The 16727-nt window shown below is 41.0% G+C and overlaps 1 protein-coding gene across 1 annotated transcript in view; it reads right to left on the bottom strand.

The window, feature by feature from the left end:
* Nucleotides 1-655: 655 nt before the first annotated feature.
* Nucleotides 656-16727, bottom strand: part of ZNF366 (zinc finger protein 366) — a 32917-nt gene continuing 16845 nt past the window's right edge. Inside the window, exons 2-5 of the mRNA XM_050913360.1 lie at nucleotides 12274-13602; nucleotides 9911-10102; nucleotides 4032-4206; nucleotides 656-1504 (exon numbers count right to left, since the gene is read on the bottom strand). Coding sequence (XP_050769317.1) covers nucleotides 966-1504; nucleotides 4032-4206; nucleotides 9911-10102; nucleotides 12274-13602 — 2235 coding nt within the window. The 3' untranslated portion in view covers nucleotides 656-965. The remainder of the gene's footprint in view (nucleotides 1505-4031; nucleotides 4207-9910; nucleotides 10103-12273; nucleotides 13603-16727) is intronic.

The raw sequence follows: 16727 nt of genomic DNA on the forward strand, positions 1-16727 counted from the left end.
GCTCTTTTTTGGCATACCTTTTAAGATAAAATCTGATCAGACCTGTATATTTCAAAATCATCCTTGCTAACCAAGATAAACTGAAGACACAAATGGCAAAATTACATCATTTTCTCAATGAAATCACTCATATTGCTTTATGTGTAATTACAGCAAGACTTGCAAATGCTACATGCTGCTGCTGCTGCTGCTCATTAGATATATTGGTCTGAGCAGACAGTGGAACAAAATGTCAACACAGTCCATGCTATTTCACTTGAAGAATTGCTGAATACTCCCATACTGATTGAAACAGCAAAGCACGAACATGCCTTGGGCCAGAGGAAAAGCTTCTGTGACCATAATAAATTCCAGTCCTTTCAAAGCCTTACAGAGCTGCCCTTCACTATCTCACAAGACATTAGTATTTCTTCTTCATTTGTTTCCCATTTCTCATTGTAAGTGGTTGAACTAATAGTCACTTCAGTAAATGAAAGTGTTTGGACTGTGTTAGTTCTGAGAGTGACAGCACTTTCATGCACACCATGTTTAATAGTACTCTTGCTTATACTCTGAAATACTTAGTATTTTCAGATTTTTTTTGAGAAGTATGGTTAGAAGTGTTCATAGATATTTAGTCAGATAATAAATCAAACACTAATGTATGTTGCTTTTTGATAGACAGAAAATTGCATATAAGTCTCTACCACCCCAGATAAAGAAAAATAAAGTTCTGTACCCACCCCATTTTCTGCTTATACATCAAATGGATAAGTATAAAAATGTTATTGTTCAATATCTATTGCATTTCTTGGTGACCTTGGACTGCTTTATTCTTTTAATGTACGTGTTTTACCTTAAATTAATTTTATTAATTTGGCTTGTTTATTTCTAAAGACTACTACAAACTTCCAGGCTTTGGTAAATTACAGTTCATGTTAAAAGCTATCTGGTTCCCATTTTCCAGCTGTTTTAACATGTCCATTTTAAATGCCTATAAGCATTGTTTGTTTTTCCATTTTTCTTTCCAGCAATTCTTTCAAACTCTTGTTCCTGTGCTTGTAATACAAGTAATCAGAGAGAGAGTGGCCAAGTCTGGCCTTTTCAAAGGATCTAAAGCTGAGGTGTTCTTTGTTGTTTGCAAGGTCTCTCTCTGCTTGGCTCTCCTGTTTGTCTGAATTTCCTATTCTCTTCTCCAGTCCTCCCTCACTTAGCACTTCTTCCTTCTCATTGCAGTAGGACTCTCTGAAGTCCTTCATCATGCACTCAGGTTTGCCAGACAGATCTTGAGCCACGTACAGCTTGTTGTTGTCGTTGACATGGTACATGGCAGGGCTGTACCGCTCTGCCTCATAGCAGTTGTCTTCCTCTTCTTCCTGGCATGAGCTTCCCTTGGCACTCTCGCCATCCGAATGAAATGAGATTCCCTTCCCTTGGCTTTTCTGGGAAAGATCAAAGGGTTCTTCCTGTTCCAAGCTTCTCAAGACATTTGTCTGGGACAGAGCAATTCTTCCTCTTCCAAAACCTTGTAGTGGTTTGAGAGGAGGAGAAAAGGAACAATTTATATATAGGAAATTTTACTACATGATACATGGTTAAAAAAAGCAAAACTTGAGGCAGCCTTCTATTTCATACTTTACCTATATCTTTCTTACATTCAGCTGTCGCCAGGTACTTTACTTTTTACATCTCATGGCACCTCCTTTGAGAAGCTGTTAAAAGAAGTACTATTGTATACACTTCACAGCCAGGTCAGGACACAAAAAACATTGTGCTGTACATGCCAGACACTTGATGAGGGAGCTAGGGATAAAAGTGAAGTGGCCTGGCCTCTTGTAAACTATTTTTGCCAGTGAACATACCCACTTCCTCCTTCCTATTTTTTTTAAATGAAAACTTTGATCTAAAGCATCACAAGCCATAATCAAAGTCCCAGGTTATGTACATTTTTTTTTCCAGAGGAGTGGAAGAGATTAAAAACATATTAATGTGTTTGTTCTACGGACACTCTGGTTCAAAGTTACTACTTTAAAAATTAAAAGACAACCAAGTCTCAGCAGTCTACAACATCCACTCTCCTTAATTTTTCCTCTTTCATCCACTGAGAAGCCACTCATGCCACTGAAAAGCTCTATGCACTAGATAGTGCTTCAGCTTGAGGAAATCGTTATAAACAAATGATGGTTTTGAGCAGTGCAGTAGAAGCCTAAGTGTAGTCCTGGATCTGGTTTGTCTTAATATTTGTCAGAGTGTCTCCTCTCTTGCTGGAAATCCACAGTTACCCAGGAGGCACCTGTGGATTCTAAATATGCTCTGAGCATCAGGACGCACCGAAGAAGATTCAGACACTGCAGGCATAGTCCATCTTAATTAAAAGAATAGTGACAGCACTGCAGTGAGGATTTCACCCAATAGCAAATATCTATGAAAGCCACTATTTTACGGCTTTGGTTTGGTTTGGTTTGGTTTGGTTTTATCGCTCAGTAATGGAATCCAGTTTCTGCAGGATCTATGCAGCCTCACTAGATACAGCTACTACTTTGCAACAGGTTGTATTTGTTAAAATGGTTCATGAGCAGGTGGCAGCCCTTACAAATTGTCTTGTGTCTGATAAGCCTCAAGGGCTGAAGAATCTCTGTACACTGAAAAGCTCTTAGGCTGGCTTCAATTACAAGTAATTGTGTGACTAGCATGGTGCTGTAGGAGATTCACAGGAAAAAAAGAGCCATTTATTTCATTACCTGTTAGGATCTTTGTAAATTTTATGCCAGATGTCATTAAAGTATGTGTGTTACATACTTGCTAGGCTATCCTAAAGCTTGAATTTGAGGAATACTAAGAAATCTTACTCATGAAAGAATTATTTATCCAGAAAGTCTTAACAAACAAAATATCTTGGATACTCAAACTCTCAAAATAATCCTTCCTAATTCCCCCACTTCTTTAGATAGCATTGGCATGTGTGCACACATGAGGCTGACTTTAGGAAGTGTATGTGGTAGGTGGGAGATAGAAAATGCTTTGCAGGAGACCCTGGGTAGTCAAAAATCCATACACTTTGAGATGGGGGAGGAGTGTCTCCTGTTCACATGCTTCTTTGTAAACTGGGTCTTGAGTCTATGGCCTTCGCCTAACGTTGGCTATGTCAATATGGTACAGAATAACCAAGGCTCCTGGATGTAGAGCCATTCAGGCTTCCATTCCCATTCCAGACTGGAATCCAATAAGCAGTGAGCAAGACCCATGAAATCTTCTAGATTTTTCGCTTCTGTCAGCTTTGAATGAATTTATGATTCATGAGGTACCTCAAACATGAGAGAAAAACTGTAAACTCCTAAACAGTTGTGTCTGGGGAAAAATGTCTGCTTGTCCATGGCTGCTAGGCTGTGGTCTGTCAGCCTCTGGGAATCAAGCCCCTTGAAACTGTAACATTTATTCAAAAATAATGGAACTACACCTTCAGTCGGGAAGATCATGTCATCCAATCATTCCTCTGTCCAACTACATGTGCCACAGCCTCAGTAAGGCTGCGTCTCCACCAGCTCGCTCTCCTCTGTTTCTCGGGGTACCTACATGTTGGGAGAAGTGGTGCTGTGGATATTGCACCTTCTCACAGTGATGGATGGGGAGCCCTGGGCTTAAGTGCAAGAACGTTTGGTATGGCTTGATAAATCCTCTGCTCTTACACTACTGACCGTATTCTCCCTAATACCTGACAGCAACTTTGTGCGCTAAAATTATTTCTTTTGTGCTCATAAATACTGTCTCATTTTGTCTCCGTCTACTCCTCCATCTCAGTCTGTACCTCTGTGTCATCAGATATCTAGTCTGAAAAGTCTCTCAGACAAGTGTGAATACCTTGGGGATCTCTGATCTGTAGCACTGGAGTAATATAGATAGTTAATAACAACCTCCCAGGCTTATGGGATTCAATCTCTGCCAATAGCATTGGATCTATGGTACAAGAACGTGGATCTGTGGTAAAAAGCACATTTAGGTTTACTGATATGCATCTTCAAATCTCTCAGAATAACCTCACTGCAAAATATTACCTTGAGAATGAAATCCTCTTTCCATGACCCCATGTTTGACTTTCATGTGCCTGGTTAGGTTGCCCTTCAAGGTGAATTTGCTGGGACAGTAGAGGCACTTGAAAGGCTTACTGTCCGAGTGCAAGTGCATGTGTCCCATTAAATTATGCATTCTGTTAAATTCCTTTCCACACAGCTGTAAAAACAGTAAAAATGAAAATTATTAGTTCAAAAGAAAGTTTTAAAAGGAAATAGGACCTACTCTTCTCAACTTAAGCCCTGGCAGCTTCTGGCTGCAATATTTTTTTCAAAGATACAGACAAAAATCCTACAGACAAGAATATATGGTTGAGTCTGATTTATCTAGGGCCTTCTGCACTGCTGCCATTGTTTAAATTTGGTGACTAGGACACATAGTCAAGGATTCTCCAAAAGAAGGGAATGTTGTTGTAAGGAGGGGAGAAGCTTAAGTGCATAACCTGGAAGGCTCTTAACTTGAATGAAATTCAAAGTATAACTTTCTGCCCTGCTGAACGATTTCATTTGTAGTTTATAAATCTAGCCTTTAATCAAGAACAACATCAGGCAGAGATGGAGATACAAAGTAAAACCAATGAAGGGTTTCTGTGAAACAGTCAAGCAGAATATTACTTCTCCTTAAGTGGAAATGAAATGGCTGCACATTTTGCTTAAAGCTAGAAAAAGCAATTTCTTTTTTTCTTTGTTTCTTGCTCCCCCATTTTTCTCTGATCATCTTATCTTCTGTTTACCAACTTCTGTGTTTTGGTGTCTCTGGTGAGTAAGCTGGAATTTAAACAGTCATGGGGCTGCAAGAATGACTCAGCTTTCCCTGAAGCATGTTCCTGCCAGCTCAAGCCATTGTTCATGCAAGTTTCCCTTTGATGAAACAATAAGGGGGGGGGGGGGGGGGGTGTCGTTGTTGTTGTTTATCTAGATGGGTCCTTTTGTAGTCTGGTCCCTTATAAATCAAATGTATTCTCAAGACACGAGAGTTTGACATCACTATTACAAGCTTCTAGTCTTAGTTGTCTTCTAGTCTTTCCTTACCAGGATTTATAATTTTATTCATATTCAAGTGGCTATTTCCATCCTCTGCAAACTTCTGTATTTGCGTTCTACTTCAGCTCCTTTTTTTGGAATGGTTTTAGACAAATACTTTTACCATCAGATTTTATTTTTTTTTACGATATTTATTACTGTATGGGCCAGAATCACCATTACTGGGTAACTGAAACTTCCATCAAGTAATGTACTTATCTGGGAGAAAATTACTAAATAGCAATTACTGAGATTTCACCAAATTTTTGGTCTAATCTGACTTCTGATTTATTTTATTTTGGTAGTATGGAAGGTCTGCTACAGTACTTTTTGATTCAAATTCACCAAGCCATCACCTGGAATATCTGGATGAAATGTAGATAGTGGAATGATCCTTGATGAAACACTACCGTATCTTGCACTTTAAACCACCTCTTCAGGGAAAATGGAAGCAGTTCATTAATATAAAAATTTGCAAGGGTATTGTTTTTAAACAAAAATTAGAGCTGAGTCAATGCTGCAAAAAGAAAGAGACTGGAAATATTCACTTGTTTTTAAAAAAATATTTGCTTCAGCTGCATAAGTTCTCTTCTGTGATTTGCTCTCTGTGATTTTGCTAAAATGAACATTCTAGCAAATAAATTTATCAGCAAAATGTTCACCAAGACGGGGGGGGGGGGGGGGGAAGAATAGCCACTGAAAATGAGCTATTAATTTGTAAAAGCAAGATATCTGATTCCAAGGGTCATCCATGCACTTAGGAAAGAGAACTGTCTCTTCTTTGCATTCAAAGAAAGCTAATATGCCGGATGACTTATATTCAGGGAAATGAACGCACCAAAAACCCACTCTGAAAGTGCTGGGAGGAAACAAAGAGGAGAAGAAGCACTGATGAGCACAGAAAATTCGCAAGGAAGTACAGCAGCTGATTATATCTTGACAGCTCCTGGAAAAACCTATGACATGTCAATATTTCTCTGCCTACAAGAATGCCAATAATACCTTTCTAATACCTCTTAGCAGAAGGCTGCTGGTTATCTGCTTGTATTGTGGCTGACCTACGTTCTCACCAGCTTTTGCTTTCTAATAGCTAGGTCTTTACTTCTCTATCTAAACTGGTAATCAAGGAAAATCAGGTTGAACAGGTGAATGGCTACAGTACTTCATGCAAATCTATGTCTTTATAAGACACTGAGTATTAAAATAGGTCTAGTAGGAGAATTTATTTTGTTTCTGTCAAGGCAACATTTATTTATCTTTCTTCATAATGAAAAGACAGGGGACTTCCTAAAGGATAGTTCCTTACAGCATAAAAGTTTTGTGTCTCTGAATAAAGGGGGTAGGTTTTCCATTTCCCAAAGTCATGCACAGTCTTAGGGATGTGTAATGTGTTCTTGTCCTGAAATCTCCTCTGGGGACATGAGGAAATGGTACCAGAGCAGAGAGGTGTGGCAGGAAAATGAAAGAAATGCTGATATGAAAATTGTTTTTCGGAACGATGGCTCTGTGTGGCATGGTCTCTGGGTAACCTATCCTTTTCAAAAGGCACAAGACAACTTTCAGATGAATGTCCATGATCCAGAGAGTGAAGGGAGCAGGTTTGGGGCTCACATGCTGGAAGAGAGCAACTCAGAGCTAGCTGGCGTTCACAGCTAGTGCTTAAAGAACAGCCTGGGTCTGCAGACCAAACTAGGAAGGTGTACAAGATTTTCTTTCTCTGTGACAGGGCAGGGTTCGAAGCACTGATGAGCAGAGTGTGAAAGATGACCCTGAGCCAGTTGCATGGGAGGGAGCTCCAGCAGAACTCACCACAGAGCACCTTAGGACTCAGGGAGATGCAAAGCTCATGCAAGAGATCTTGGAATAGCAGGAACAACATGGTTTACTTGTGGACCTTTTGTTAGGCTGTTTACTTTAGACAAAGTAAAATTCAAGCCCTGAAAAGAAAGACCTCAGCTGCAGTTCTGCTGAACACACTTTGTTGCACTGGCTGGTGAAATGGACTTCAGCACAGTTTGCTAAAAAAGCTGAATGAGTTCAACACTAGATTTGTCTTCCTAAGCCACCACATGAAGTATCACCCTTCTAGATCTGTCAGTCTGTTTTGTATCTTCTCAAAGTACTTATCTCTCACATTTTCTTTGGTTTTGACTACTGATCTAAACCCATGATTTTAGATGGGAAAAAAGTGGAGTTCAAAACATCTACTGCAAAGTATATTTGGCTGGGCTGGAGAAAACTTCATTGCATTCTTTACTGGAGGTCTGGCACATTGCTGACCAGCACTAAAAGCAACTGTAAATTTCATAGAAGTTTCCTTTACAAATCAGAATTAACACTATTGTACCAGTCGGTGCAATTCCTTCAGAACTCTTCAGTGGTTTTTTTTTTAAACAGAATTAAACAAGGCAGCATGGATTCAGGCCTTTAAATGCTACAGAGAAGTTCACTCTTCAGAGAAAAATCAAACACAGATCCAGGCTGCAGCTGGATGAGGAAACAGAAGGGACAGCTATTTGCTACTCCCTCACTTCAGATAGTCTGTGCTTAGCTGTGATTAGACACATAGGAAAGCCTCATGTTTTCTTTTGCTGTGAGAATAAGGTAAAGAAAACCATTGCATGTGGTGAAGTAGAAAGGCTACTGCTGTGCTCTCTTTCCCTTGCATTCTTCTTCTTTTTTTTTTTTCTTCATAAGAAGGGTGTTCCTTTCCTCAAAGAGAGAGGGAGAGGGAGAAAGACTGTAAACTGTCCAAAAGGACCGTGAGAAAACAGGAAGCTTTGAAAAGTACAAGAGAAAGCAAGATGAAATCTATTTGCAGGCAGTTCCCCGGGGACATGTGAGCCATTGTTAAGCAGGCTGTTCATACAGCTATATCCTTCCTTCTGCTGAGGAGGAGCTTGGTGCCAAAAGGCTGCTATCTGGTCATTGCCTTAACCCTCTGAATACCAGCCAGAAATACTTGCTCGAGTCTTTCAAGGGCTCTGTCAGAGAGGCAAGGGATGTTCCTAGTGCCAAAGAGCAATTCCTGATTCTGCCTTTGCTTATTGTTACAATCTCTGCTCTGTTCAGGTGCAGTGATGTTGATTCATATACCCCTTCAGCCACAGGAGAAACTGGTTCACTGTGCTTACTTGTTTCTTTCCTCCTAGGAACATTGGGTGGGGACAGAGAAGTAAAAAAATAAGAAAAACAGGTGTTCCTGTAAAGCTTTTGTTACTGGCTGGAAAAAATACTGGTGGTACTCCGGTTCCCGGTTCAAACTATTGCCATCTCCAAGTTTTAATAGTCTGTCATCCTCAAATCCTAACCTGAACACAAACTTCCAGTTAATCTGCACATACCTAAAAAATAGTGTGGGTCCAGATACTGCATGCAGAACAGCTGATCAAACAATTGAGTTTCTTTTCTGAAATTTGAGGGGTCAGAGGGGGACTTTGACCAAATAGGAAAGAAAGACAGGTTTGCAGGTGTTCTTAAAGAACGAAAGTCTCCAGCAGACTTGACATGGAACTACCCAAGCATTCCAGTAACAGAAACTATTTTATCAATATAGAATAACATAAGTCCTAGTATACAAAATAACATTTTAATAGGACATAAATTAAAATGAAAGAAAATGCTAAAGTTGAAAGATTTTGCTCTTATTTTTTCAAAGTGAAATGCTTCAAAGTTATCAAAGCAAAATAAGGAAGTCAAAAAGATTCATTTTGACATTTTCCTATTAAACTTATCACTGAATGCCATATTTTCCTATGACATTTTGAAGTCCTACATTTTTCAAGAGAAAGTAATTCCATTTAAAATTTTTCATCCAGCTTTGCTTCTCGATGAAATGTTCCTTTTAAGAAAATATTTAATTCCATGAAGATGTTGTATGAAAGAGTTCTAGAAGTTGCTTCCAGATCAATCTTCAGTTACTTACACATAAACTGGGTGATATGGTCCACTCTGTATTTATAGCCCTCTTAAATCAAAGTGGGAATAAAACCTACAACCTTTGACTTCACGAGGTATGACTACAGTAATGAACCAAACAGGCAGCAAAAGGAACAGATGTGGTGTCCAATACTGAGTAAGAATACAAACATGTATAATTCATAAGGAAGATATTAGAGATGAGCACGGTCAAGAAAGCCAAAGCCTCAAAGGTTTATGGGGAGGGAGGAGAAGAGAGGATGGAAAGGGAATGTCAGCCTCCAATGTGCTAGATGGATGCAGCAAACTGGATTTCGTGCAGGATCCTAAAAAGGCCAGATGATCTTGGAGGCTGTTTTGTTAGGATACTGATGTCCTGCCCTGAATTTCAGTCTGGTAATTACACTTGGCCCATTCAAATCACTCTGCAGTTGTATTTTGCTGTGGCTTTCTTTGAGTCCTTCCCTGAACTGTCGTATAGCATCACTATGTGAAGTCATGGCTGCTGCTTTTCCATGGTCCTCTGTAGGGTGCACAACTTCATCTATGTTTTTAGTCAGTGTTTCAAGCTATTAAGCACTTTTAGACTTTGGTTTGGATGGCTGTACTAAGCAAATGTCAGGTATGTTTACTGTCCTCAAACCGTGGCATTTAAATGCTCACGAAGCAGAAGAAAATATTTGAGGATGAAAGTTACTGGTATTGAAGGGGAAGGGAGTATACCACAGATATTTACCTCCATTATTTTGTGCTACATAAGCAGAACCTGGATAAAGAAAGAAAACCAGGCTGGTTTATGCTAATTTAAATGCAACTGCAGTATGTGTTAGCAAGTCTTCTTTTTCTAATTCTACCATATCGCAAGATGATAATATCACAGAAATATCCAGTGGGTTAATGCCTCTGTCACCAAATGCACGTACCTTGCATTTAAAGGGTTTGACATCAGAGTGAACAATCATGTGGGCCTTGAGAGTCTGCTTTTGCACAAAGCTCTTGAAGCACAAATGGCATTGATAGGCTCTGATGTTGGTGTGGATCAGAACATGTCGCTTCATGTTGGCCAACAGAGTAAATTCCCGGCCACAAATTCCACATTTGTGCTCTTTCACACCCTGTAAGAAAAGAAAAAATCAGAAAAGTCTGTAGATGGAAAATTTTCTAGATCATTTCATCTTCAGCACAGCAATATATGAATTATTCTTTCTGCATTAGCAAAGTAGGTAATAAATTATTTCACTTTTAACATCATTTGCTCAAGTAATAGATACTTATGTATTTTTTTCCTGGCAAATCCTTACAAGAATCTGAGAAGCAGAGAAGGAAAACAAAATGTAAGCTTAATGAAATAAGAGGGTTTTTTCCATCAGTAAGTTTACAAATCAATGAGACATAGTCACTAGCAGAGCTTCTCTGTCCTACTCTGCTGCTTATGTAAAGTATTGATCAAATGTGTACACTTATTGACCAAGAATAAAAGCTGACCGGTTAAGAGACTAAAGTAGTGCTTGCCTTTGATAATTGAACGTCATTGCCTTCTAAAAAAGACATAGCCCTGTTTTGAAAAAAGCTATAGAAAATAACCTGAAGTAATCGAGAAGTAGTAAAGCAATGTCACCAAATAAGGATATACATGTTACATTCAATGAAGAGAAAAAACTGTTCACTCTTAGTGGGACTGGCACTAATCCTAATGGAGTGATCTCATTTTATCCGGTGTTTACAGAGTTTTTCTAGCACCTTTTGTGCCATCCAGTCAATTTACTAACACATAATTCAATATTCTTGCTCACACCTATGTGGTCTAACTGCCAGCTCCTCAAAAAGTCATTTAGATGCCATGAAAATCAATGAATTTACCACTAAACACTTTAAGAGTTTGAGTATAACTAGTTGAAGGTAATGAGGATTTACTAGTGAAGTGCTGCAAGCAATTACTCCTCCTGCAGGCCCCCATTACAAAGAAGACTTGAAACGATCTCTACTTTCATGCCAGTCAGTGGTTTTCACAGTTAATTGCAAAGCTAAAACTGTGAACACCAACAGCGGCTTTAAGTGTCTGCCTATCTGATGTGAGGCTGCATTTGGTCAGCTAAGTACTGTTAATTATGTTCACAGCTGAATCCACCTGCAGCTGTGGAGAAAGAAGCAGAAGCTCTCTAAAGGCTCAGGGGCATTGCATTTCCTGTGACAAAAAAATACCAAGTCTTAAATTAGTAGAATTTTGCATGGTAAATCCAAAGACTAGGGAATCTCCAAAAAGATCAGAAATTATAATCATGTAGTAGGGAAGAAAAAGCAAATGTGGAAGTAGAGGTTGTTGGTTTTTAAAAGAAAATGTGTCTTAAGACTGAAATGCTGTAGCTTTCTGGATTTTTAATGTTTTTCATATAAAAGCCAAAATTCAAGTGTTAAAGGAAAAATATGCAAAGCTGGAAGCAAATTTTGATAACATGTAGGGGGTTTTGACTTGTCTTAACAACATTTTTGTAAAGGTGGATAAGCCAATTTCAGACATTCTTGAATGGAATAGTTACATTTTTCCTATTTTTGAAAGTGATCTTTCTGAATGTGTTCCAAAGCCTGCTCCTAGCCTAAACTGACTCTGCTGTCGTTGGTGTCAGCAGTGGCAAGACTGCCATCTGATACGAATTGGCTGGGATTATGGTCCTGCCTGTCCACTTTTATTAACTGGCATTCTGGATAACTTATGCACAAAGGGGAATTTTTCTTAGGTTGTTTGGGTTTTTTTTCCCCCTAAATGTCTTATTATAATGATTCTTCAAAATCTGATGAGTAATAATACACTTTCTTTTGCTGCATACATACAGTCTACTGCAAATCCACCTACTTTCCAACTAAGGGAGCAAAGCAATAGAACAGGTTTTCAGTAGAAAATTTCTGTCAAAATTTTGGGGGGGGTTGTACAGCTCTACAAAATTATGTTGTGTTACAGAAGGTCATTCTGAAGATAAAACCCAGAAACAGAGAGATGTGAATACAGTTTTGGGAAGTAATACAGGTGGTTTAACTGAACTCCTCTTTATAACAAAGCACGTTTGATGTGTACTTTCTTAAGGCTGACAGAGACATCTAGCTTCTACTATTGCCAGCGCTGCTGGGGCTTTTGCTCTGCAGAAAACTCTCCAGCTGGCAAAGGGCCAGCGTGAGGCTCTATAGACTGATTACCTTCTTTCCAAGGAGGTACATATGTGTATCTTTAGTAGCCTGTAATCCTTGTGCTGTCTTCCAACGCAAGGTGAGAGTGCAACCCGTGCTGGCTTACCTTGTGAGTTAGGGAGTGTTGTTTGAGATGGTGGGGCTGCACAAACTCCATGCCACATTCAGTGCAGATGTACGGGCGGATGTCTTTGTGCTTCATCATGTGGTTTTGCAGCTGACTCGGGTACTGGAAGGTCTTATCACATTCAGTGCAGTTGTACTGTATAGGGCCACGGTGGGTTGTTAAGTGTCTCTTCAGCTGGGCCAGGGTTGGGAAGTCCAGACCACACTCCACACAAATGTTCTCTCGGCCACTCTCGTGCTTAGACTCATGTGCTTTCAGCTCGCTGGGGTAGGCAAAACCTCTGCCACAGATCCTGCAGTTGTAAGGCTTGATGTCACTGTGTTGCATCATGTGTCTCTTAAGGTGACTGGTTTGAGTGAAAGCCTTGTGGCACACCTGGCACTTATGTGGCCGAGTGCCCTGGTGTGTCAACATATGCGTGTGCAAGTGGCTCAGCTGCTTGAAAAGCTTGCCGCATCGGGTGCAAGCATGTGGCTTAATGCCGCTGTGCCCCAAGATATGAGTGACCAAATTGTACTTGGATGTATAGGACTTCTCACACATGGGACATTGCCAGCGTTTCTGTTCACCCCCCACATCAACGTAGTAACTGTCATCTATCTGAAGGTTGACATCTACTCTTTCCACTTTCTGTTTATTTTCACCACTTTCTCGTACTTCAGCCCTCCTGAAGGGTGGCTCTGGAAGTCTTTTCATTTGAAAGGGGTTCCTGAAATGAAAGTTTGGTGGCACAATAAAAGGAAACATTAAGCCAGGGTGGACTTTAGGATAATAAGGGTAAGGAGCCTGCATGAATGCTGGGCTACTGGGCCATGCTATGTTAGGCTTCACTGATTCTTGCTTAATGGACTTGGCTCCAAGGTGCTCGAGAGTTCTGTAGAACTGAAAACCAAAGTTGCAGAGGTCGATCATCTGGGAACTGTACTTGGGCTGTGCTGGCTGTTGAAACACCAAAGGGAGACTGGAAGACCCTATGTCATTGTGATCTTCAGGTCTGTCTGGTGGTGATGAGGAACCCTCGAGGGTGATAGAAGGAGGCATTTTTGTTGGCATGCTCTTGCGTTTCCGAGACCCTCCTTCCAAGGACCCCTGGAATGTTTCCATGTCTCCAAGAGGAGGAGGGCCATAGCGGAAATGTGAGAGGTGTGGTCTGAATTCTTCACCAAATGGAGTTGTTCTGTGTGGCTTTGTTACAGGGCTCAGTGGCTGCAGGCAGCGGGAGAAGGGAGAGGCTCGGGTACTGTCCACATTAAAACTCGTTTCTTCGTTCTTCATCATATTTGATTTTTTTGTGTGTTGCCCAAATTCCTTAAAACAAACAAAAACCCAAATCTCTTTATTTCTTCCTATTCTCCTGGGTTTAACATTTTATTGTCTATTTTATTGTTTTGGAGGTTATTGAGTTTTTTTAACTAAATGCAACTAAGGATGTCTTAGGCTTATATAAGACAAAGGCCTTTTGAAGCAGAATTAAATTGGTTAGTGAAGAACAAAGAAGCTTTGGTCTTCCTGGAGTAGGGTTGGTGGTTTAAATCAAGTTTGACCTATACAACATCTTGGCAACATAAACATGCTGTACCATGACACACTACTTTGCAACTGAATCTGTATGGCAATGTTTCTGCTTAATTTAATTCAGCCAGGCTATTTGTGGGCAAAATCCTGTCCTTGGCTGTGCATGCACAGGCTCTAGAAATTGGCGGTGCATCTAAAGGATATAGCAATATAAACAATGATGTGCACATTTATTATGGTTGTGACATGAAAAGCCAAAGCCAAAAAATGTTAAACTTCTTTGTATCATTAACATGTGCTGCTGTGAGAGAAAACAATGGCCAAGTGATCTAAGGACACTGTGTACCATCAGGTTTTGCACTGTGTTTCCTGGCTTCTCTCACTTTGTATTGTAATAAGAAGGCGGAGATTAATTTATTTTCTTTGTTTTAATCCTAGAGATATTTACCTGGCAGATTTGGGGGAGGAAAGACCTATGACAACTCTCCAAATTACATTCAGTTTTATAGACTTACTCTAGGGTTTTTTTGTTTCTAAATAGGTGGGCAAAATCTCTACTATAAAACTAAATATATAATTAATGTCAACAACCCCCCAGGTCTCCAGAGTAATTGACACCTAAGAATGCTCCGAGCGTTTCTAGTGGTACAGTGTGACAAGGCAGATAAATAATTTTCTTCTGGCAAAATGTTGTGTTCCACTGATCATACAGGGAGCTTCTCCTGAATTTGGGGTTCACCTAAAATATTGGTTATAAATTTTGGTTCATCTTAAATAAGGCTGCTACCTTTTGCCTTGGCTCTATAGAATCATAGAATCATAGAATCGTTTAGGTTGGAAAAGACGTTTAAGATCATCGAGTCCAACCATTAACCTAACACTGCCAAGTCCACCACTAAACCATGTCCCTAAGCACCACATCTACACCTCTTTTAAATACCTCCAGGGACAGTGACTCAATCACTTCCCTGGGCAGCCTGTTCCAATGCTTGACAATTCTTTCGGTGAAGAAATTTTTCCTAATATCCAATCTAAACCTCCCCTGGTGCAACTTGAGGCCATTTCCTCTCGTCCTATCGCTTGTTACTTGGGAGAAGAGACTGACATGTGCCTCGCTACAACCTCCTTTCAGGTAGTAGTAGAGAGCGATAAGGTCTCTTATCTCCCCTCAGCCTCCTTTTCTCCAGGCTAAACAATCCCAGTTCCCTCAGCCACTCCTCATAAGACTTGTTCTCTAGACCCTTCAGCAGCTTCCTTGCCCTTCTTTGGACGCGCTCCAGCACCTCAATGTCTTTCTTGTAGTGAGGGGCCCAAAACTGAACACAGTATTCGAGGTGTGGCCTCACCAGTGCCGAGTACAAAGGGACGATCACTTCCCTAGTCCTGCTGGCCACACTATTTCTGATACAAGCCAGGATGCCTTTGGCCTTCTTGGCCACCTGGGCACACTGCTGGCTCATACTCAGCCGGCTGTTGACCAACACCCCCAGGTCCTTCTCTGCCAGGCAGCCTTCCAGACACTCTTCCCCAAGCCTGTAGCGTTTCGTGGGGTTGTTGTGACCCAAGTGCAGGACTCGGCACTCAGCCTTGTTGAATCTCATACAGTTGGCCTCAGTCCATCAATCCAGCCTGTCCAGATCCCTCTGTAGAGCCTTCCTACCCTCAAGCAGATCAACACTCTCGCCCAACTTGGTGGTGTCTGCAAACTTACTGAGGGTTCACTTGATCCCCTCGTCCAGATCATTGATAAAGATATTAAACAGAACTGGCCCCACTACTGAGCCCTGGGGAACACCACTTGTGACCAGCCGCCAACTGGATTTAACTCCATTCACCACCACTCTTTGGGCCCAGCCGTCCAGCCAGGTTTTTACCCAGTGAAGAGTACACCCATCCAAGCCATGAGCAGCCAGTTTCTCCAGGAGAATGCTGTGGGAAATGATGTCAAAGGCTTTACTAAAGTCCAGGTAGACAACATCCACAGCCTTTCCGTCATCCACTAAGCGAGTCACCTTGTCATAGAAGGAGATCAGGTTAGTCAAGCAGGACCTGCCTTTCATAAACCCATGCTGACTGGGCCTGATCACCTGCTTGTCCTGTACGTGCCGCATGATGGCACTCAAGATGATCTGCTCCATAACCTTCCCTGGCACCGAGGTCAAGCTGACAGGCCTGTAGTTCCCCAGATCCTCCTTCCAGCCCTTCTTGTAGATGGGCGTCACATTTGCTAACCTCCAGTCAACCGGGACCTCCCCAGTTAGCCAGGACTGCTGATAAATGATGGAAAGTGTCTTGGTGAACACTTCCACCAGCTGTTTCAGTACCCTTGGGTGGATCCCATCCGACCCCATAGACTTGTGTGTGTCTAAGTGGTGTAGCAGGTCGCTAACCATTTCCCCTTGGATTATGGGGGCTTCATTCTGCTCCTCGCCCCTGTCATCCAGCTCAGGGGTCTGGGCATGCGGACAACAACTGGTCTTACTATTAAAGGCTGAGGCAAAGAAGGCATTAAGTACATCAGCCTTTTCCTCATCCTTTGTGACTATGTTTCCCCCCACATCAAATAAAGTATGGAGATTTTCCTTAGCCCTCCTTTTGTTGCTAATGTATTTATAGAAACATTTTTTATTACCTTTTATGGCAGTAGCCAGATTAAGTTCTAGCTGGGCTTTGGCCCTTCTAATTTTCTCCCTGTATAACCTCACGACATCCTTGTCCTCCTGAGGGATGCAGTGGCCTGAACATGTGTGTGTTTGTGTACATGCATCTATCCAACCAGGCAGAGGTTAGGTTGGAAAACTAGACATATTTTCCCTCTGTCATCTACAACATGTTGATGCTATTTATAACACTGTTCTTGGAAATGCTGGGTGGAGAGCATGAAGGTGGTTGGAGTACTAAAGACACTCCTGTTTCTT

The sequence above is a fragment of the Gymnogyps californianus genome, chromosome Z (assembly GCF_018139145.2).
Source record: "Gymnogyps californianus isolate 813 chromosome Z, ASM1813914v2, whole genome shotgun sequence".
Taxonomy (NCBI): domain Eukaryota; kingdom Metazoa; phylum Chordata; class Aves; order Accipitriformes; family Cathartidae; genus Gymnogyps; species Gymnogyps californianus.